Source organism: Doryrhamphus excisus, chromosome 5, assembly GCF_030265055.1.
Source record: "Doryrhamphus excisus isolate RoL2022-K1 chromosome 5, RoL_Dexc_1.0, whole genome shotgun sequence".
Classification (NCBI taxonomy): Eukaryota; Metazoa; Chordata; class Actinopteri; order Syngnathiformes; family Syngnathidae; genus Doryrhamphus; species Doryrhamphus excisus.
This window is the reverse complement of record NC_080470.1, coordinates 12,690,362-12,713,226: the sequence shown is the minus strand read 5'-3', so window position 1 is coordinate 12,713,226 and position 22,865 is coordinate 12,690,362. Positions and strand designations below refer to the sequence as shown.

Below are 22,865 nucleotides of genomic sequence, written 5' to 3'. Positions count from 1 at the left end.
TTGTCATTGCTTATTATTCATATCTCCATGCTCCCTGGATGCTTCAGTGTGATTTTTGTGGAATGGGAAGGCAACAGAAAGCCCGGCAGGAGCATTGAGACAATGACATTAGAGCAGCGCTCTGCCCATTCAACTTTATCTCCCCGTAAATTGTCTTGTGACTGCAGAGTGACTTCCAGTGGACTGAAAAAGGCTCAGGTGTTGTTGAGCACCATGGCGGCAGAAAGTCATTTTTCTGGACAAAATAATGATATCGGTAGGGGTGCGGATTGATTGATAAAATTTGCAGCTTTTGTCCTTCAAATCCTCTGGAAATCCTTTTGTCTGCTGTTGGCTTCTGTATTTTTAAATACTTGTTTTTTATCTGGAGTAAATTGCCCTGATGCACATGTTTTCTTTTGTATTTCTTAAGAGTTGATCTGTTTTATGTGCAGTATAATAAACTATTGAAGTTACAAGGAGCAGCTACATCGACCACAAGGCACACTTGTCGTCAGCAGTTAGCTTTTTGCTATCTAACCTGTCTATCTTGTAACATTCTTAAAATTCTTAAAGGCTTTACTTCACAAAGCTAAGCATCAACACAAATTGTCTATATTATGAATTTTGTTCCAAAATAAACGTTAGATGACAATTTTAGCGCAAGATTTAAAGCTAACACATTCTAAATACTAACAGAACCTTCCCATTTTGCAAAAGGACTCAAAAAACATAAACAAGGTCTGATGATTTAAGTTAAAGTAGCTAAGCGACACTAACCGCCGAGCCCGCCATGGTGTGGTGGGTAGCGTTCTGGACTTTAGAGCGGTTCCAATCTCCAGTAGTCAGCATCATCGGTTTTCGTCAGGAAGCGCATCCGTAATTTAAAGGGCTCAAGCCAAAAATCAGTATGCGGATCAAATAGATCCGCTGTGGTGACTCCGTAATCAGGAAAAAGCCGAAAGTAAAATAAACAAACAGCTAAGCTACTCTAACTGCTGTTGTCTATTTGATAAAAATTAGTCTCTAAATAAACACGCTCGGACAGTTCTACCTCACACGGCTAGCTATTGCATGCTAAACACATAAATTGTCTGCCTTATATATTTTGTCCTAAAATTGTTAGATGTAGTTACATATAGGCCTTTCTTGGCGCATTTTAGATAGCGTGACCAGAGCAGACTTTTACGTTTACAGTCGTTTACTCACTTGCTTGGCCTTCATCTTATCCTTTATCACAACCTTCGGCACACTTGTTATCGACCGGCTCCAAACAGTTAAGACCACTCCGTCACACATACAGACATCATGTGACACGATGGGGGAGAGGAGGGGGGCTTAGCTAGGCAAAAGGACATTTGACCTGAAGTGCCTCGGACATGCTCCCACAGTCATGTAGAAGACAAGTTGCATCTTCCTGGCAGCCTTCATTAAACTGTTCAAATTGAGCTATCATTTCCTGTTTTGACTGTTTGTTGTCATAGCTTATTTGCTCCAGTTAGATGCCGTTGGCTGTGTCTAATTTAAGGGTCGCATCTGCAGCCAAATAGGCCAATGGAAAAAAAAAAAAACACTGTTTGATCATTTTAGCTCAAGAAGTTAAGCTAAAGTTGAGAGACACTAACGGAGCTTGTACAGTATGTCTTATAAAATCAGCCAGTTTGGTAATTACCGCGAAATAAGCTAAGCTAACTCATGTATAACACTATGTTATATTAAAAGTGTCTATGAAAATAAACACTATTTTTAACGATTTTAGTTTGAAAGGCTGAGCTAAAGCATGCTAAAGGTTTACAAACATCAAACAGTTTGATTATTTGGCACGTATTATGGCACACAACAGCGTTAGCGCAGACTAGCATCTAACCAAACATGACAGCCGTCTGGGCTGGCCTGCCGACACTCTCGGGTCACCGTGGCAACAACAGAACAGCAATTGTGCTTATTACCGGCTGAGTGAGGCATATGGATGTCTTTTGAAGGGGCCATTTTAAGGTCAAAGTGTTGTTTTGTTTTAATCTTATTGTTTGGGTGTTTGCAGAATAAGCCGCTCAACAACAACAAAAGAAGGTCACATCTGCGTTTTGTCTTCTCATGGAATGCGATTGATACCAGCAATTATACCACTGTCAGTGAGCTTGTTATCACAACGTGAAGGGGATGCATCTGATTTTCTTTTCTTTTTTTTTTTTTTTTTTTGCCCATTTCCTGATGTCTCTCCCACAGCGCACTGAAACAATGTCAGTCGTCGCAGGCAGCAATTTATTTTCTATTTGCAAGTCCACCTGCGTCTCCGCACAGGTCACCTTAAACATACTCTATTCATCACACCCTCTCAACACCTTTTAGGAAATGCCCCCATATTGACTTTGTCACTTTCTTTTTATAGCTGCTGTACTACTCAATAACTGTGTTATTTACACACTAACGTATGGACTTTGACAGCTTTGTTGTCTCCGGAGTCCGCGGGGACACATTTGAATCTGTTGAAAGAAAAGCATTTTCACTTTTGAGCAGTTGTTTGTCAGCTTTTAGAAGTGTTTGCACATTGTAAGAGAACTAAAGCTGACGTTAGACGTCTCTTCAGTGAGAACTGCAAGTGAGCAGTTAAAACTGTTAGGTATGAAAAACTCTGGTCTGTAAATAAAGAACAGTTTAGAATGTATGAATGATAGACCATATGAACGTCATTGAATGATTGATATTGATATTAAAATCCCACTGGTCTCTGCCAAGACCAGACCAAGGACCAGAGCCGTTTACTTCCTGTTTGTGCCAAGAGTAGGGGATGGTAGCAAGAAAGCTCACAAAGAAAAAGGTTAGTAAAGTATGTTAACATAAAGATAGGACATAGATTTTTGGTACACATCATGTTTAAGATGTCTCGTATTGATATATGCATTTGCAATTACACAATTTTGTTTCATGTGGTCATAGAACTCACTGGCAACAGTAGCGACCAGTGGAATAACCCATTTTATCTACATGCTAATACACATATGCTAACTGTTCTACCTTAGTTTCTGCTGCTATGTAAGTTTCTAATTTAACGCATTAGGACACACACACACCCCAACACACAGACCTCCCCACCCCCACTCCCAACCCACACACACCACTTTGATATAATATAATGATGATATAATGGCCTTGATGATATAATGGCCTCAGTTCACGGGGCTGACCAAGATCACCAATGACCCATTTTTTAAGGTTAGACCCATCTTCAATGAGCTTAATCATTTATACAAAATCATGCCATTTCAGGAACGACTGCTTCATCTCATCCAACGGATACATGTGCCACATGGAGCCATATTGTGGATCGCACATTCTCCTCCCAGAGAGAGGCTTGGATCAGGGACCCAGCGTTATCATAGTTTTGGTTGTAAGTTCTTCCATGACAACCTTTGTACAACTCTTACTCTCACGGATGAGATAACAAATAGAGGATATGGGAGCTCTTGAACCAGTTGGCAGAACCCCCTGTTTGACGTTCCATTCACACCACTGAAGGCCTTCATGAAGTTAGCCAGGGAAACCTCTGCAAATGAGATTAATTCATTGGAAAGACAATAACGTCACAGTGGCAACAAACATGGATGAAAAATACAAGAGATGGAACAGGCATCAGCATGCCTTTGACAATGTCCCAACAACCCAAATGCCTCACATGAGTGATGTAGACCTTTGCATTGTCTATCAACAGTGTCTTGTAAATGGTCGTCCATTTTACAAAGATGTTACTGGAGGGTCCATCGACCTGCTCACCTTCCCAGCAACGGTTTGGAACGAAACCACTGAGCCATGGAAGGAGATATCCGCTGTGCTACCACTGAAGATCAGGTAATATGACATAACTTCCTACTGGCCATTTAACACCATGCACCGGTTCCAGAGATGTTGAACACAGTGATAGATGAGAAGTTAAATTAAGTTTGTAGGATTTACAGAAAGTGTGCAATAATTATCCAGTATTACAAGCAGTTTTCCGACTGACTTTCGATCACCAGCCAAACCACCCGAGACAAGCAGACAAAAAAAAGTGACTAAAGCACGATCGTGCCTGCTGTCTCGTTAAAAACACCACTTGTTTTATGAAACAAGTTAAAGATTGCAATGTGCATACTGCAACGTATTGAGATATTTTAACCATACATGCAAAATACTTGCCCTTGTGCGGCATCAAGTGTTGTGGCCAGTCAATGCAGGAAGTGTACTCGCTTCATATTCTTATCTGGCAAAAATGTATTATCCAAGACGGATACTCGTTTATAATTTATACTCTGGCTCATCCCTAATCCTTATGTTCGAACACAGTGTCTTTATGGACAAACTGTGTTTCGCACAGGTAGGTCCGTAGGTAGGTAGGTAGACTTTATTCCTTTATTCATCCCCATGGGGAAATTCGGATGTCACACAGATGTCCAATAACATCACACTGCATGGGTTCAGATCAGGGAGGCTGTTCCTCCAAATCACACCCCTCCAGGTCACACTGTCATTGCCCACATGGCAGTTGAAGTCTCCCATTAGAACTACAAAATCACCAGCCGGGTATTCTAAATTGCCATTTGGCGCGTATGAGCAAAATGACAATCAGCAACCTTTCCCTAGCCCGACGGCATGGGGAAGTGACTCTCTCGTTCACTGGGGATCATTCAGGGGGCTATTGGGCTATCTCCCCTGCAACAACTTCAAAGTGGAACAAGGTCCATCTCCTCTTGAAGAGTCTGGTTCCAGAACCCAAACTGTGGGTTGAGGTGGGTCAGACTATGTTTAGTCAGAACATCTCAAAACTCTCACACAAGCTTGTGCTCTGCATTGACTGGCCACACCATTAGGTAAACCTGTGCAGTGGCTGCATCGAACACCTGTATGGCTATGGTCAAATATTACACAGTCTCAATATGCTGCAGTATGCATGACACAATCTTAAACTTACACCGCGCGTTTCACAAGAGAGCTGTGTCACTTGGAAGACTGTGCCTTTTGAGAAAAAAAAACAGTGAACAAGGCGGACAGATTATTTCCCCGTTTGCCATCATTGCATGTATGCATGGATCACCAACTTCACACAGATCATTAAAAATGTAATTAAATCACTTAAATCACTTACACACATACACAGTACACATATAGCAGGGAAATAAATATAGAAACTTCTGATCATTCCATGATCATTCCTGAAAATAATATACAGATTTAAGCCCCACACATTTCCTCTTAAACCACACCCACCCCTGGTTGATGCTCCGCCCACTCCGAGTATAGATATGGATACAGATAATTTAGATGGTTGAACAGATACAGGTATGGTGTACTCGCTCATCCTGAGTAGCGATCCACAGAGGAGTCTATTATGTGTCAAGGTCTATATTCTTTTTGGACAATTTAAAACATTTACTTGTTCATTACTTAAAAATTGAAAAGTAAGTCTGCTGAATGTACGTATGAATGTATGTAATTTTAACCTTTTTTCTTCGCTACTAACATAGAACAGAAATGTAGTCTACAGCCTATTTAAGATAGCTAGCCTGCTCAGATAATGCGTCGTTGTTGAAGACAAAATATACTCTTTCCAAGCATCTTTTGTAGTCAGTCTTGTCTTTATTTTTTCTTTGGCTACTTACACGGACACACATTCATCGCCAAGTTACAAAGTAGTCAAGTGCTGTTGTGTGGGGGCGTTAGAAACAAGTCAAGTCTTCGAATATTATAAGTACTGTATTGAAAGAACACAACTATTTAACATTGAGTTAGCATAGGTATATATTTTCTTTTTTGTACAAAAAAACGTTGCCCCCTAGTAACGTTTGTTATTGTGCTGTACATTTGGAGCGTCGCCAAGGAGACAACAGCCTTGTTAAGTGCAGATTTTTAGTGTTGGCGGGTTTCACCTCGGCCAACTTTTCACATCAAACCAGAAAACATCACTATGGCTGAAAGGAAATAAAGACAGACATTCAATATTGAGAAAACAAAAAATGAGCCATTCGCTTTCTTTTGAGCTCTTCAGTGTTTAACACTCCACATTCATCATTATATTGCTGTCTGGTGACAAGCTCCCATGTGTTCTTTCCTTACGGGTCACGCAGTATTCCATACTGCAAAGACAAATTGTGCCATCCGTTGGGGATACTAAAAATGTAAAACATCTCAGACAGAATTATTGTCATCACTTAATTTGACATACACAGTGGTTGGAAGGCTTAAAGCACAGGGAGATTGTCTGTGAACGTTCGCATGCATTTCCACAACAAATATCATGAAGACACTTTCACCGACAGCGATTGTATCTTCTTTTTTTTTTTACTTTGAGTGTGCTGTCAGAGTCCCACGATTTTACCTCTGCCAAGGTGCTTGTGTTTATTTGTTCTCTCTCTTACACATTTAGCCTCGATTTCTAGATAAATCTTGTGTAAACTAATGCTCTAATGCTTTTTTCAAAACAATATAAATTACAGTGGAACCTCAAAATTTTGATGTGCATAAAGTTGTACAAGACCCAGTTTTTGATGGAGAAAAAAACATATCCAGTGTTTCCACAAGACTGCAATGTGTGTACTGTATGGCGTAAGGTTGCATCATCTAATGACAACAATAATTAGCCGTGACGAAAAACACGGGTGAGATTTTCAAAATCACTGTGTTTGTGTGTGGACTGGACACATTCTTTAACATCAGAACATGAAGTCATTGACTTACGGGTCCTGGTTTAATTTTGGGATCGCGCCTCGTAGCATGCACAGAGGATTAAAAAAAAACATTCATGATGTTTACTGGGCCCTATGTAAGTGTGTGCTGATTTTAAAGGGGACCTATTATGCAAATTTGTCGTCCCTTTGTATTGAGTTCTGGACTCGATAACCAGCACAGAAAGCTTTGTAGATGTTCCACCTTTTCCAACTGTATTTCTATGTTTTAATTTATTCCACCCACGGCCCGTCTCCAGGCACGCCCACTCCGCTTCTGGTCTTGTGCCGATAACTGCCGAATACAACTTTATAGGAGTCGATAAATCATACATGAGTTGTTAATAAACTGCAATTTATCTTTTCAAAATGTCTACTTTTAACAAACAGCCATTTGTGTTGTATCCAGAACCGATCCAGAAGGAAAGAGATTACTTCAAGATGTCTCTCAATGTTAAGTAGCTTTAGCATTTTAGCATCTGTAACAGTATAAGTAACATTTAATGTGATCAATACACAGTGTTTCAAAAAGACCCACTGATAGTGGTGGAAAATGGCTATTAGCAATCCCTGTATGCACACGCTATAATACTACACAGACAATCTCTTTTGTTCCATTACTTACACAAAATAACACGGTTAGGACAGTGATTGTTGTATATTGCTTGCTCTTCTGACTCTCCGACACGACCAAGTGACGTTGGAAAGATGCCAGGCTTCAGCAACAGTTTGTCGGCTAGTCCAGCGGCATACTAGCCCACGTTCACAAAACAGTCCAGTGTGAAATGCCGTTGACAGATTAAAATCTTTTTCATTTGCTGGTAGGGATTCATACACCCGAATAAACACATAAGCAGAGCTTGGGGGAGGGCAAAGAGTGTATCTCGCCTACAGTGCATGCCCATATAAGGAAGCCCGCCTATGTGTGACATCACAAACCTCCAGATATACATGGCCCTCTGAATCCAAGCGTTTTGAGTCATCTCAAACTTCTTTCAGGGCTCACTTCCAAATGGGCAAACCTCATCATTTGAAACTTTGGCATTGTTTAACATGAGAATACATTATTCTAACTACATTTATAGGTCAGAAAAATGGAAAAAGCATAATAGGTCCCCTTTAAAAGATCCCTGACATGATTAATTAACTTTGTTTAAACATCGTACATTGTTTAAGCAAAGTGCACATAAGTACACACACAATTATGTTCTTCATTGTTCCATTTGTGAAAGTGAATGTTTTCAAATATGGCATTTATAGTTCATGGCGGGAGCCACGACAGACCCACAGCTCAGCCTCATTTCTGGAAGTGATGTCTTCGGGGTAACACCCCTCATTTAAAGCAAATGCTTCTCAAGGTAGATCGTTGACTTGGTTCAATATATTTTTTTTTAATCAAAATAGTTGTCATGCCAATATGTTGTGTTGTGTGCTGGATGTTGACAGATACTGAGTGATACTATAAGATTGTTTTCTTTTCCAATAAGGTTTAATAAAACGATGGACAAAGCAAGTGCAGAGAACGAGACAGTTGGACGCTCACCTCGAGTTATGTTCTTTGCAGTGATGATTTTATGACCACTGCTATAAAGGAACACCATTACGAGAAGCATTTGGCTTGAAGGTAAGTATAAACAAAGTTGGCGCCAAAGAGTAAATCATGTCTTGTTTACATAATGTCTTCTAAACACTATTCCACCATAGCTACAAGGCGGCAAAGCATTATTCTTCTTCCGTAAACATCGTTTGACAGCAACATGTTTACTGTGGAGGGAGTGGCAGGGGCGATGGCGGCGAACATCCATCCTTGATGTACGGGCACATATAAAGGCTATAAAACAGGATACAAACCCCTTTACGTTCATCAAGAAAACAATCTAAAACAATAATTCAAGCATGAGCAACCTCAGCATCTTTAGTCTTAAGTTCATGCTCTGCAAGTTCTCTGTTTCATCTCCAAATGTTTCTTCCTCCCTGAAAACTATTAACACATCGCTCAAATCTGCTATAATCACTGTAAACATCTTCTGTCTCGTACACCGCCATGTTTGTTGACCTGAGAGATATTACTCCGATGATGGCACTTCTGGGAATGAGGCTGAACTGCGAGAGATAGTTGGCGCAATTAACCATTAATGCAATTTTCGCAAAAGAAAGACGTTTTGGAGGGCTCTGGACGCTTGGTTTAACAGAATTTTTTTTACTGTTTTTTTTCTAACACTGATATCTACTGACATCAATGCAAACCGGACTTCGTTATATGGGCCGCAGATTGCACTCAGTAAACATGGACCTAAGTATCTGGAAGTCCTCAGGAGCACTTGGGAGTATGATCAATCACAGCGGAGTGGGTGTACCTTGAGGAGGACGGGTTGTGGAGTAAATTAAACAAACTTTTTGTGTAAGAAGCAGAAAGTCCATTGAAAAACTGCATAAAGTGCAGAATCTGGAAAATTTACACAATAGGTTGCCTTTAAGCAAAGTTGATGAATCATGTCAGGGTCCTTTTAAATATGCAAACATCATTTTACATTGAATATGTCACTCTATTAACAGATGTGTTATAACGTGTGACCATGTCAGTTGTGGTATGTGCGTATATGTGGTGAGGTAAGAAGAAAAAGGATAGTGCCAGACCATCATAAATAAATGTATGCATGGGAAACAGTGGTATCTAAAGATATACAAAAAACATTGAGGTAAAACTGTTAGCATAATGCAAAATGTATGCAATTTTCTTTGGTTTTTGTTTTTTTTTGTGACTCTGCCACAGAAAGTGAAAAAATCCAATCTGAAGAGCGTCACCTCACAGGCGGATGCAGTAAATCTAAGCATCTAAATCACATCTAAGTTGAGTAAGCAATGTAGCGTTTTGAAGTATTACTATACTGTGGGTAATTTCTGTTTTCTCCTTGCAGCGGGACGGACCAGGTCTCCCTTAAACATTAATGTCCACATCATCGAAGGGTGAGTAGTTTCATTTTGTTTTAATTATGTCTGTGTTAATGTGTTTATTTTTCTGCTCGTTTAAAACAAATAAAAATGTTGAAATGTTACTTAAAACTGCCTGTGCAGTTAATTAATAACATAAAAATCTTATGTTAGTGACAGTTTTACCCTCGATTCCATTGATGCATTTGACCATGATGATTATTTGATTATTTATTGAGGGAAAATGGCCTTTAATTCTGAATTCTGTCCTAGATGATAATATGTTTGACCTTTGGGGGTTCCACTGTAAGACTGTTGGACCTGATGGCAGGTCCAGCAGATAAGTAGTGCAAATACGTGATTCCTTTCAGCCTTGGCAGAGGTATGCACCCATTCTGTTTCTTTGTTGGATTACATAATACCATCAAAGTGTGCTTTGAGCATCCTCGCGTTCCTATTTTTTGGATGGAAGAACAAGAAGGTTTTTTTTCTTTGTTTTTTTTTTTTTTACACAGTTTGTCAGTTTTTGCATTGGTCAAGTTTACAAGTGCATATGGTCTTAACAAGACTGCACCTCGATCTGAGGCTGGATGGATTGTCTCTTGGGACACAGGATCTTGGAGAAAGCCCTTCGGAAGCTGCTGTGGCACAGCGGGTACAAGAACGGGTTGATGGCCGAGTTGAGCCACAGCAGCCAGAACGTGATGTCGTACCAATAGTCGGCCACACAGGTGCCACTACAGGCGGCACGGATGATCATCAAGAGGGTGTAAGGCGCCCAGCAAATCCCAAAAGTGCACACAATGACGGCCAATGACTTGGCGACCTTGATGTCTCGAGAGAGGCGAGATCCTTGCACCCGGCGGCCCGGCGCCACCATGGATGGTGACGACTGGAAGAGCCTGGAGTTCCTTCTACCCGGGGAGAGCTTCTCCCTCTGAGCCACTACCTGACTCGTCTGGGGGTTTCCGCTGGAGGAAGGCGAGAGGACATCGTCGTCCTCGATGACGGCAGATATGGCAGTGGGCTCGCTGCAAGACACTTTACGCGTCTTGACAAAAAACACAGACCAGGCGACGCCTTCTCGCTGCCTCTTGCAGCTCTTAGGTGGCTTGGGGGCATCCTCGGGGCAGACCGCCAGGCTCTTGTTGCGCCGATGGATGTTCAAGTAGATGCTCAGGTTGAAGAAGGCCACCGACACAAAGGGGGTGAAGAACTCGAAGGTGGAGGCGCAGAGGAGGAAGTACCAGGTGAAGTAGAATTCAGCATAGCACTCGTGGGCCGGCACCACGCTCTGGCCCACTAGCGCCTCCCAGAAGATGATGGCAGGGCCGTAGAGGAGGAAGGCAAGTGCCCACACGGCCACCATCTTCAACACAGCCTGTCGGGTCATGTTGCGCTGTGCTCTGTATTTCACCTGTGTCACAACAGAGGCACAGGGGTGACTTACACACACACACACACACACACACACACAGTAAATTACATTCTAGCAGCTGGCGTCCACACAAAGTGACACTGAGTGGCACGTTCAAATTAGCTCCTGTTGGTATTGTGCTGCCACCAAGCAGAAGAATGATGCCGTAAATAAAAAGCCACTCACCATGCTCTTATTGCATGCCACAAGGAGGAAGAGGAGGTGGGAGAGGCATGGCATGTCATGGCCAGTGTGTGCGCGGGTGGGGGGTATTTTTGGATGGGGAGGGGGGCGGTGGGCCACTGTCAAGCTGCAAGTTACATTCAGTGATGTGACACAAGAGTTTGAAAGAGACATCTGCTTTCCCCGGATGCATACGCTCCTTCCTTCATCGCCATCATCATCATCATGGCCTGTCAATCATTGCCACATCTCTTCTCAGCCTCAAGAGCGCCCCCCCCCCCCCCCCACTTTAATTGTTTCCTTGTACTTGTTGGCATTCAGACCATCACATGCTGCTAATGCACAAAGCACTTTGAGGTTTTATTTTATTATTTTAGTATAAATCATTTTTTTTTTACATTTCGTAATAAGTCCACTAGTAGCGGCACAGCTGTCGATTGGTTATCGCGCAGACCTCACAGCTAGGAGACCAGGGTTCAATTCCACCCTCGTGTGTCTCTCTGTGTCATGCGTGAGTTTTCTCCGGGTACTCCGGTTTCCTCCCACATTCCCAAAACATGCTAGGTTAATTGGCGACTCCAAATTGTCCATAGGTATGAATGTGAGTGTGAATGGTTGTTTGTCTATATGTGCCCTGTGATTGGCTGGCCACCACTCCAGGGTGTACCCCGCCTCTCGCCCGAAGACAGCTGGGATAGGCTCCAGCACCCCCCTCACCTTAACAGATATAGTGCCCCATACTCCTGAGGTCCTACCTACAGGATTCCTTGAGGAACATGGTTAAATGAGTCAACAAAAGTCTCCAAGTCCACAAAATAATAGTTCACAAACACATGTAGACTGGTTTGGGCAAACTCCCATGCACACTCAAGGGCCCTGCAGAGACTGGAGAGTTGGTCCACAGTTCCACGACCAGGACAAAAACCACACTGCTCCTCCTGAATCTGAAATTCAACTATGTGGCAGATCCTCCTCTCCAGAATCTATGAATAGACATTCCCAGGAAGGCGACAAGTGTGATCCCACGATAGTTGGAACACACCCTCCAGTCCCCGTCTTAAAAAGGGATACCACCAGATGGTGGCATCCAGAGGGACCAACCATGATGTCCATGTGATGCTGCAGAGTCATGTCAACCAAGACAGCATCCAGGGCCTTAAGGAACTCTGGACCAGGTCTTATCCACCCTCAGGGGGAGGAGCTTGCACCAGAGATTACTGCTTCCTCATTGGAAGAACTGTCGGTGGAACATGGCCCACATGGCCCATGACTGGAATACACTGCCTCCCTTGGAAATTGGTCAAAGCTCTCCTGAAACTCCTTCTGATGGGGGACTCTGCCAGACCTTGGCAGCAGACCCCCACAATGTGTTTGGGCTTGCCAGGTCTGACCAGCATCCTACCCAACTATCAGAGCCAACACACCACCAGATGGTGATTGGTTGACAGGTCCGCCCCTCTCTGTCCAAAACATGCGGCTGCAAGTCCAAAGACACCGTAACAAAGTCGATCATTGCACGGCGGCCCAGGGTGTCCTGGTGCCAAGTGCACACGTGGCACTGTTACGGTTGAACATGTGGTTCGTGATTGACAATCTTTGACAAACACTGACGTCCAATCACAAAGCAAGGCTCTGCTTCAGATCACTGCTGCCAATGTGAGCGTTGGCACCAACGCCCTTTGCCCAGGCAAGGGAAGCCTTGGTTGATATACTGTATGTTGCTTGTCATACGGGTCTATTTGAGTTTTGTTTTTTGTTTTTTTACATTGCTGATTTATGATTTGTTTGGTATGTGTAGACATGCATGGTCTTTCGCAGGATGTCTTCCATGGCAGCGATGCATCATTTTGAAATACAAAAATCCATAGAAAAAGCAAATAATGAATTGTTTTATGGGGCTGCACGGCGGTTGAGTGGTTAGCGCGCAGACCTCACAGCTAGGAGACCAGGGTTCAATTCCACCCTCGGCCATCTCTGTGTGGAGTTTGCATGTTCTCCCCGTGCATGCGTGGGATTTCTCCAGGTACTCCGGTTTCCTCCCACATTCCAAAAACATGCTAGGTTAATTAGTGACTCCAAATTGACCATAGGTATGAATGTGAGTGTGAATGGTTGTTTGTCTATATGTGCCCTGTGATTGGCTGGCAACCAGTCCAGGGTGTACCCCGCCTCTTGCCCGAAGACAGCTGGGATAGGCTCCAACACCCCCCGCGACCCTCGTGAGGAAAAGCGGTAGGAAATGAATGAATGAATGAATTGTTTTTGCTTTATGCTAAGTTTGTGCAACACCCCCAAAAGGCTCAAAAAATCACAGCACATCATAGCAATCCCAAACAAAAAAAGCATGCCCCCAGTGGATGTGACCAGGTTAGGCATGACCTTGCAGCAATCCGATTTAGTAAATCAGCAGTGAGGTGATTTTGCTATTGATAATCCAGTGTTTTAGGATAAAAGTAAGTAAAATTATATTTTGGAATGCATTATTATATATTAAATATATTATTTAATACTTTTTTTTGTCTTTTGAGTCCCAAGAATTAAACAATATGAATGCCATCACATTGACTGTATAATACATACATGTTTGGCATTAACATGTCTCAGCCACCACTAGATGTGTCCAATTTCTGGAGAAATTGATGCTTGCCAGCACAATGCCACACAATTAATGATATTAGTGGCTTCTCATCATTCTGCACTTTCAGTATAATTATCTACAATCCTATACATTTTGACACTGATGCAACACTGACACCAGAACATGTTATTTTTCATTCAGATAAAAAAGATTAAAAAAGACTAAAAAAGCCCAAATGTAGGCCAACTCCCTGTCAGAGAGAGCAGCTGGTGACTGAAATGAATATTAAAAGCACCTTAAATATTCGAAATCTAAAGCATCACGCATCCGCAAATCAACACAAAGAATGCTGTTTGGTATTCATGTGCAGCGTACCATTCCTCACAAAAAATAAAAATAAATAAAAAACTCAAGGTTGCACAAGAGATCGTTTTATGTCTCGCTGCAGTATGCTTCACTTTGGCGTTAAAATGTGTCATGAATGCCTAATGCAGGCCCGTGCAGTGTTAAATCAAGATATAATTACCTTTAAAAAATCCATTTGAAAGACCCTTCAAGCAAGCTTTCATGCAATCCCCAATCAGACATCATTTTGACGATCAGAAATCTCTACATCTTATATCGTTATATCTTTTTTTCTGTTTCCATATTTCTGCAGGAAGTGTTGTATGACCTCTGAGAGTTGCATCATTGCAGGAGTGCTCCCACTGAATTCCTTTCATTCACACACACACACACACACACACACACACACACACACACACACCACACACAGCACATTCAAGTGTGTCAGCGTTCGCGTCGCCAATCTCATCCCAACATGCGAATTAAAGAGACGCCTCGCCTGCACGCTGTCACGCAGGCAAATACACACGTGTAAAAAAAGATAAAAGAGTTTTTAAAAAAAGTACAAAAAAAAAAGACTGTGAACTTCAGAGTTCATCCATTCACATGTGAGAGGGCTACTTCCTGGTTGACAAAGCCTGACATAAGGTGATAGGACTGTACCATTTTTGTAATTAACGGGTGCAGACTCAAACTTCAAAAATGTATCTTTTATAAAGTGGAAAAAAGTGGTGTTTGTTGTAAGGCATATTCATGGTTCATGAAGGGTGACCGTACCATTTTGGATTCTCGGAGGGTGGGAGCAAAAAGAGCAAAAACTCAAAGAGCAAAAATTGCACTTAAAAAGGTTTTTTAAAATCCTAATTTGGATTTGTTGTCCATTGTGTATTAGCAGGCTGCTTTCTGGTTCACAAAAGATGACGTAACACCCTACCAGTTTGAATTCTGAGAGAGGGGAAAATGTTACATTCCCATGACATTGTGCAGTGCCACATTTGTCCCACTTTGGGGCTGCGGCTCATAGGGCCGTAAAAAACTTTTGAGTTTTGCACCAGTGGGCCGCGAGGGCCGTGGGACTGCGTAGTAGGTTATCAACTGAAGACACCAGAGACAGGCTAGCCGCTATGCTACTGTATGTTACCCATGTTACCCAGTTACAGTGCAGCTTCCGACCACATGGTGGCGGTAATGTGTCAGTTGTTTAACAAGCTCGCAGAAGATCAGAAGAAGACATTCAACTAGCAATGGAGAAGTTTTTGAACGAAAAAATCAAGACATCTTGTTCAGCCATGCAAAAATGAAGACCGCTGAAGCAATTGTTAAATTAATTTGCTGATTATAAGGTTATTTGCACTTCATTTAAATTTTATTTACAATTTATTTATTTCATTTTAAATATTATTCTGAATGTATTTTTTATGATTGATTGATTTTATTGATTTTTATTCTAACTCCTTTTTATGTTAAAAGTAAAATCTAAATATTGGTCTTTTTTAATTACTAAGCCTGACTTCAGCCTTCACATTTGTTCTTGCTTGATTTGTTCCATGAATTATTAGCAAAAGTTAGTGGCAAGGTTTAATCTTTGTCCTTCTTTGTCATCACAAATCTTTGTGATGATCACATTTTATCATGTCATGTCATTATTCATTAAACTTTATTCCGATTTAATAGCTTTATAGCAGATTTTATTCAGATTTGAGTGGATTTGATTTATTAGTGGAAACAAATTAATGAAATGAATTAAATCTATACAGCGTTAATATTTAATGGGCCCCGGGCCACTCTGCACTGAAAAAATCGGGCCTCAATGTCAAAAAGGTAAAGAACCCCTGGGTTAGACGAGTAACGTATTTTACTCCACGTTTTGCAGACTCCTATTCAAGAGGAGTCAGACTCCATTGTCACCACTTTTATCAAAGTTGAAGTTAAAAGTTGTTATCAAATTCTTCGAAAGTTTATATGTATTGTACCATTAACAGGGCTTCACTTCTTATTACACTTTGCGGGCAATTAAATATGACCAAAAAAGGTCAAGATGTGTGAGGTGGATCTTTGAGGCAAATCACCTTCGCTACTTTTATTCAGGCTGAAGTTAATTTTACACTTGTATGACAATAAAAATGTGAAAAAAGTCACTACGCGTGACACAAATCATATCCCCACGTGTGTTTTAGTGTTTTGTATGTTTTAGTGTTATTAGTGGTTAACTTCTTTTTACACTTGTATGGCAATTAAACATGTGAGAAAGTAATATGCGTAAAGTACCACTGCAACAACAATCCTATTCACATTATGCCTTTGTGATTAAAGTCAAGACTGAGCAGGGTTTTTTTGCTTTATATTATGGTTAACTTCTTTTTACACTTGCACAGCAATTTTAAATGTCAAAAAACGAGTGTTTTCTTTTTTTTTACGTTGTAACATTAACAGTACTTGACTCCTTTTTACACTTAAGATGTAAAATTACCTGTGCAGTTAGTTTGGTGAGGGTTCAAACCTTTTTGGTGAGTCATGACATTTGGAACGGATTATTTGTATTGGCATAATTCCCTGTTCCACTGTTTTCCCGTTGTTCTGAGATGTGGTCCACTATAAAGAGGGACGACTTGAGGGGGTGAAAATATTATCTCAGTTTGCTGCACACTGCAGACCGTCCGTGACAGTGTCCATCAAAAGTCAGTGATTTTACATATGTAGATGTTTTTTTTCCCCTAGATCTTTCTGTACTCACAGCTCTGGTGACCGACAGGAAGCGGTCATAACTGATGAGGACGATGTTGAAGACAGAGGCGGTGCAGAGCAGGTAGTCCATGACCAGCCACACCTTGCAGAGACCCTTACCCAGCATCCACCTGCCCGTCAGGTTGTACGGAATGTACACCGGGATGCAGAAGGCACCTGCGGGTGGGAAAAGAACACATCAGGGATGAGGTGGGTATGCAATCTGATTCCCTGCAGTGGTTTGATTAAGGGGGTGGGGGGGAGTCACAGAAAAAAAGGGTGTGAATCTCTGCACACACAAAAAAAAAAAAACATAAGCCGGCATCTATTTTTGGAAGATCTTTTGCCCAGCGCATGTTGATTGGAAGGTAATTGTAATGCAGTCAAGTGCTCTTGGTTGGCAGGGAGGAACAAAAGACTTTGCGGTGAGGGGGGGTGGGGGGTGTGGGGCAAAAAACCCAAAATGTGAGCTGGAGAGACAAAGACGCACTCACCCACTAGGAAATCAGATATGGCCAGATTGAGAAAGAAGTAGTTGCTCTGAGTTCTCAAGGTTTTATCCACAATAAAAGCCATGATGACCAGCGCATTGCCCGCCACCACTGTGACCACCAGTGTCACCATCAGCACCGACACCATCAGCGCCAGGTAGCCCGGGAGCACCGTGCCCGCCTCGGACACTGCCGGGGTCAAGTTGCCGCTGGAGTTAGACTCCAACACGCCCATTGTTAGTGGGACGCCCCAAGCATCGTGGACGTGTGTGGCGCACCAGGAGGAAACCAAAAAAAAGACGCCCAGCAAGTTCAATGACGCGCCAGGGCGACGCGCTTCTCTTGACTCAGCTTCTTAAATCTGGTGAAGGACCCGCGCCTTAGACGCTCCTCCATCATTTAGGACTTTGTTTAAGTTTGAGGAATGAAAAAAAAATTAAAAAAAGAAACCTCATGCACACTGGAGCGCTCTCCTGAGTGGTGTGCGCCGTCAATGAGTGTGCGCATAAGGTGGGAGCGCACGCTTCTTTTGGCTTCTGTCAATTCACACACACATTTTTACTACGAAGCTCTACGTCCGGTTAAACCTTCACAGTAAAAGTCGCCCCACAACCTGTGCACCAAGGTCACAGGTGAATGGCAGATGGACGTAGTAACCTATTGTATTTATGCTTTGCAGTCCGTGGAGTATGAAGAACTCATAAAGTACATCACCGCATTGTGAGTGTCCTCCCTGGAGATGCTTCTCTTCACCTGCTTGCTGCTGATTTGACCCTCTTGTTCCCTACATTGCAGTGAGTAACAAGCATGCTTTGTTGCAGAGATGTTCAACTAAAATTGTTGTGGGTGGGAGCAAATTGTCAGAAAGCTAAGGACGTCTCTGTTATGGAGATGGAGAGATATTTTATTCATCAACTCCAGCAACTTGATAAAATAAATATATAATAAAAATATGTACATGCAAGAGTCAAACATGTAGTAAAATAAAATAAATGAAATAAAATGAAGTAACTGGGTAGATTATAGCAGGGCTCCATCATATATGATATCGCCATAAGTGAAGTCATATATTAAAAAAGAGGCAATTTGCAGAGTCAAAGATGTTCTATACAACCTACATAGCCAAAAATACAAATTCAACAATTGTGCTCACCCTTTTCCACCTCATCCGCCCTACAGCCACATCATGAATTAGGTGCGTCCTTTCAAACAACATCAAACATGAAATAAAATACACTCTACTGCTGCATGGCCTGCTGCCTGCTTTTATTTTGAAGGAAGCAGAGAATCCGGTGTCTGCAGCCTCTCTTCTCTTTGTCCTCATCAAGGCTGCAGTGTGCAATCAGAGAAGCCTGAAGAGGTTTTGTCCCTCCACATGAACTTGTGTGAGCTGCAGGCATCCAGCAGCATCCAGCATCTTGATTCAGGGTCAGCCATGTAATAGATGTGATGACCCACTGTTAGGCTTCACATCAGGTGAATGATGATTAGTAATGGGATTTATTTGCTGTGACAATAAGGATTGGAATACATGTAATGTAAGTACATTACAATAACAGCAAACACTGCTTTGTCTTCAGGATATACAATGTTTCATTTTAAATTGGGAGATTTTAAATTTAAAGCTCCCCCCAATCCAAGTATTTGATGACGATTTTTGAAATACACAAGCATCTGTGAAAAATATGTAAATCCCCTTTAAAGACTTGTCATATTGGCTTCGCAAGGTATGCCTATAGCATCTGGTAACCTTAATAACACAAACGGCCTCCTTTTTGCATGCATGGTGTATTTTTAGTGTGTGTATATATATATATATATATATATATATATATATATATATATATATATATATATATATATATATATATATATATATATATGTATCAGGGCTGTCAATCATAATAATAAAATAGTATTGCATTTTGTCCATAGTTAACTCAGAATTAATCGCATATGGAAATACTATAATAATAGGGGAAATCTCTGTGGTAAACAATTTGATTTGCAACTGCATAAATAACAATAAAGGGATATAAATTTCAGAACTATGGGCCATTATTTAAAACAATAATAAGCCATGAGGTGGCATGCTGAACTTCCACGAGCATGTGAGAGTGACACCAAATCCCACCCACGAGTCACATGACCAAAAGGAGGGAAAATGCCTGATTGGGCTAAATTAGTACAGTTTAACAGAGGGGTTTACTCGCTATTAGACATTAACGGTTGTGTTATTTTGAGGAGACAGCAAATCTACACTGTTATAAAAGCTGTACACTGACTTATTTTAGCAATATTATTTGCAGAAATGTGAGGGATGTACTCACTTTTGTGACATACCGATACATATGAGATGGATGGCCCTAAGATTTTAGTCATTTTTCACACAATGTGGATTTCAATTCAACCGTCTGATGAGCTTGTTGTTTTGGTGATGCGCTTGACCTGTTTGATTTTCTAATTCTGCCATCTAATGTTGTCTTGACTTTCTGTCTGGGAGGCTAATTTATCCACCCACCTGCTTCTTGTCAGGTCATTAGTTCCAACTGTGTATTCCAGTCCTGGCTAGTCTTAAGGTCTCCATCGGATATTTGTGTGGAATACAAACATCATGGACTTTGTCAGTGGTGGGGCAAGGGTGCTTCGGTGCATGCGTGCACACCAAAAATAATGTTTTTTTTTAATTTTTTGACTTGACTTACCACTGTCTTTTTATCTTTTATGCTCCTTTCCCTTCCTCTGCTTTTTATTTTCTGCCCCACTCGTGTCTCTCTCAAGAGGGAAACTAGGTGGCCAATAAACAAACAAACCTCGCGGCTCACACTGATTGACGCAGACAGCGCTGAAGGCAGATAGGGCCATGTGGAGGCCCCCCTTCCCCCAGGGGGGGTTGCTACATTGTTGTTTCATAATTGCATCGCAAATGCCCATTGTTGTTGTTTCTGTTGTCGTTTTGTTGTCGTACTACATGTATTAGCACTTGGTGCACCCGCTCTCTCAGATGGGGCCCCAGGTAAAAAATTTGAAAAATCTAAAATCAGACTAACTGAAATAAAGTGTGGCATTATATCAAAACAACAAAAATAATTCATGTATGTATGCATTAAAGCCCATATAAAAATAGATAGGGTGTACCTGCATATGTAGGTAGGCTGAATGTGGGTGAATATTTTGAGTGAACATACCACTTTAGCCTTGTGTGTACCTGCAGGAGTACTTAGTATTTTGGGAGTTTTGAATATTTTGGCTGCAAGTTTACCTAATATCAGCAACATATGTACCTAATATTTTCAGTGTACGCCTTGGCTGGCCCTAATTGTGGATGTACATAATAATTTGGCCTTGGAAATTATGGAAATTGGCTTTGGAAATGAAGGTGCATCGAATATTTTGCTGCAAGTGTAAGTAGTAATTTCACACGATGGTTGGGTGGTGAGCATGTTGGCCACACAGTCAGGAGATTGGGAAGATCTGGGTTCAAATCTGTGCTTGGGCATTTCTGTGTGGAGTTTGCAAGTTCTCCCCTTGTATGCCTGGTTGCTCCTGGTTTCGTCACACATTCCAAAAACATACATGTTAGGTTCTAAATTGTCCATAGGTATGAATGTGAGTGTGAATGGTTGTTTGTCTATATGTGCCCTGTGATTGGCTCATGACCATAGGTGAGAGTGGGAAGATAAATTGAGAGCTTTGCCTTGCGGCTCAGCTCCTCACCACAGGGCCACGGGGTTCAAACCTTTTTAACTATTTTGCTCTTCATGTTTTTGGCTGCCCTGTGATTGGCTGGCGACCAGTCTCTCACCCGAAGACAGCTGGGATAGGGGGGATAGGGGGCAAGAAAGTGTATGAATGGATGATATTCTAGTTCTATGCAGCCCTAATAGAACACTTCTAACAGTGACCGAAGACTTTTGCAAGAGCGTGGAGGCAGTCTGTGCTGTCATGATGATGATGATGATGATGATGGTGATGATGATGATGAGCACAGCATGATGAGCTTGTGTGGGCTAACTTTGTCACTATACTAACATGAACTTTTGCACGTTGAGATGAATGAATGACACTTCAATCCTTCTGCTCAAGATGACGAAACAATCAGTCAGTGCATTAAATCCACAACAAAAGTGAAAACACCTCAGTGTTGGGGAGGAATGTGTGCCGGGAGCACAGACGAGCCCTGGATATATTTAGCAAACAGGCGGCAGTGGCAGCCTAAAGCTAGCATGGGAGTGTTTAATATGCAGATGATGTGTTGGCAGTGATGAAGTGACACCCAAACAAGAGGTGAGGCCTCCAATGCCGCAGGGGAAAAAGAGCAGTCAGTACTGTTGACAAATGAATGCACGGACATTTCCCGCTCAACTTTCAACATTTCCTGCACAAACTTTCACAGGAACACTGAATGAATTGAGGAAGAATGTCCTTTGGGTTGTGAATTAAAGCCAACGGGCACAAAACTGAATACAGCGTTCATATTTCAGATGATTTGTTGGCTCCCCTGAGGAAGCAGTAATGATCTTCGAGTGAAAACCTCTTTACATTTCTATTGAGGAGTTTTGTAGCTACACTAGGGAAGAACACATAAAACCGCTACTTTAAATTAGAGTTGAGTCTCGATATGACGTTTAAGGAGAACACCACTATCAGTAGGAACAGTTTAATGCCAAACCACCTCCTAGTTTGACATTCACTTGATAAATCGGACCTATTATGCTCATTTTTTGACCCTTTGTTTTGAGTTGTGGACTCATAGAACAGCTACATGCAATAACCGCACAGTCTTTGGAGCGCTAATTGAAAAGTGTTTAAGAGCTACTGGCAGCTTATGATCTACTGGCTGGAGACCCCTGACTTACCGTGTATCAAGTAGGCACTGCTGGTGCTCCTCCAACCTCGCCTGCCCGAGGAAGAGCACTCATTGTCGCACACACTTGCGACAATGGTGGTGCCGTGGAGCTCAGAAGCTGGCCGTGAAGGCGCCGCATTAATGAACTGCAGATGATCTTGGTATAACATCGGTAGTGGAAATGTGGTCATTACACATTTTTTGCAGGACTACGGCGTTTCAGATAGTGAGCATGGTGGTGGTCTCCACCTCTGTGGACACACAGCATACCCGACATTAATGGACCTTTCCCGGCAAGGGGAAGGAGAGCTTAGGGGAGGGCCGAAAGTGTATCATGCCTACAGCCACACACATAAGTAACGTCGCCCCTCTGTGACATCACAAAGGAACAGTTTTGCAACGCCCTTGGAAACAGAGTATTTTAACCCATCCCAAACTTCTTTTAGGGCTCACTTCCAAACACGCAAACCTCACTATCTGAAACTTTGGCATAGTTTAACACGAGGATACAACATTCTAACTACATTTATAAGTCAGAAAAGTGGGAAAAGCATAATCGGTCCCCTTTGAAATGACCACTTTATTACAACTTTTTCCTCTTGTAATGGTATGACATTTTCAGAAAATTTACAACTTACAAAAAAAGTAAACAGAATGGTATTTCTTCTAATAG

The 22,865-nt window shown here is 41.9% G+C and overlaps 1 protein-coding gene and 1 long non-coding RNA gene across 2 annotated transcripts; one reads left to right on the top strand and one right to left on the bottom strand.

Annotated features, from left to right (window-relative positions):
- The first annotated feature begins 2,469 nt into the window (after positions 1-2,469).
- LOC131129845 (uncharacterized) lies at positions 2,470-18,129 on the top strand. The gene is made up of 8 exons (XR_009129904.1): positions 2,470-2,797; positions 3,247-3,367; positions 3,689-3,825; positions 7,935-8,032; positions 8,162-9,641; positions 16,847-16,934; positions 16,995-17,062; positions 18,023-18,129. It is a non-coding gene; the product is annotated as an uncharacterized LOC131129845 (long non-coding RNA).
- On the bottom strand, positions 5,572-17,825 carry LOC131129844 (histamine H3 receptor). The gene is made up of 3 exons (XM_058073746.1): positions 17,347-17,825; positions 16,863-17,029; positions 5,572-11,022 (listed from the first exon to the last, which is right to left on the bottom strand). The coding sequence occupies exons 1-3, from the start codon at positions 17,576-17,578 to the stop codon at positions 10,165-10,167; spliced, it is 1,257 nt and encodes a 418-aa protein (XP_057929729.1). The 5' UTR covers positions 17,579-17,825; the 3' UTR covers positions 5,572-10,164.
- Positions 18,130-22,865: the final 4,736 nt, after the last annotated feature.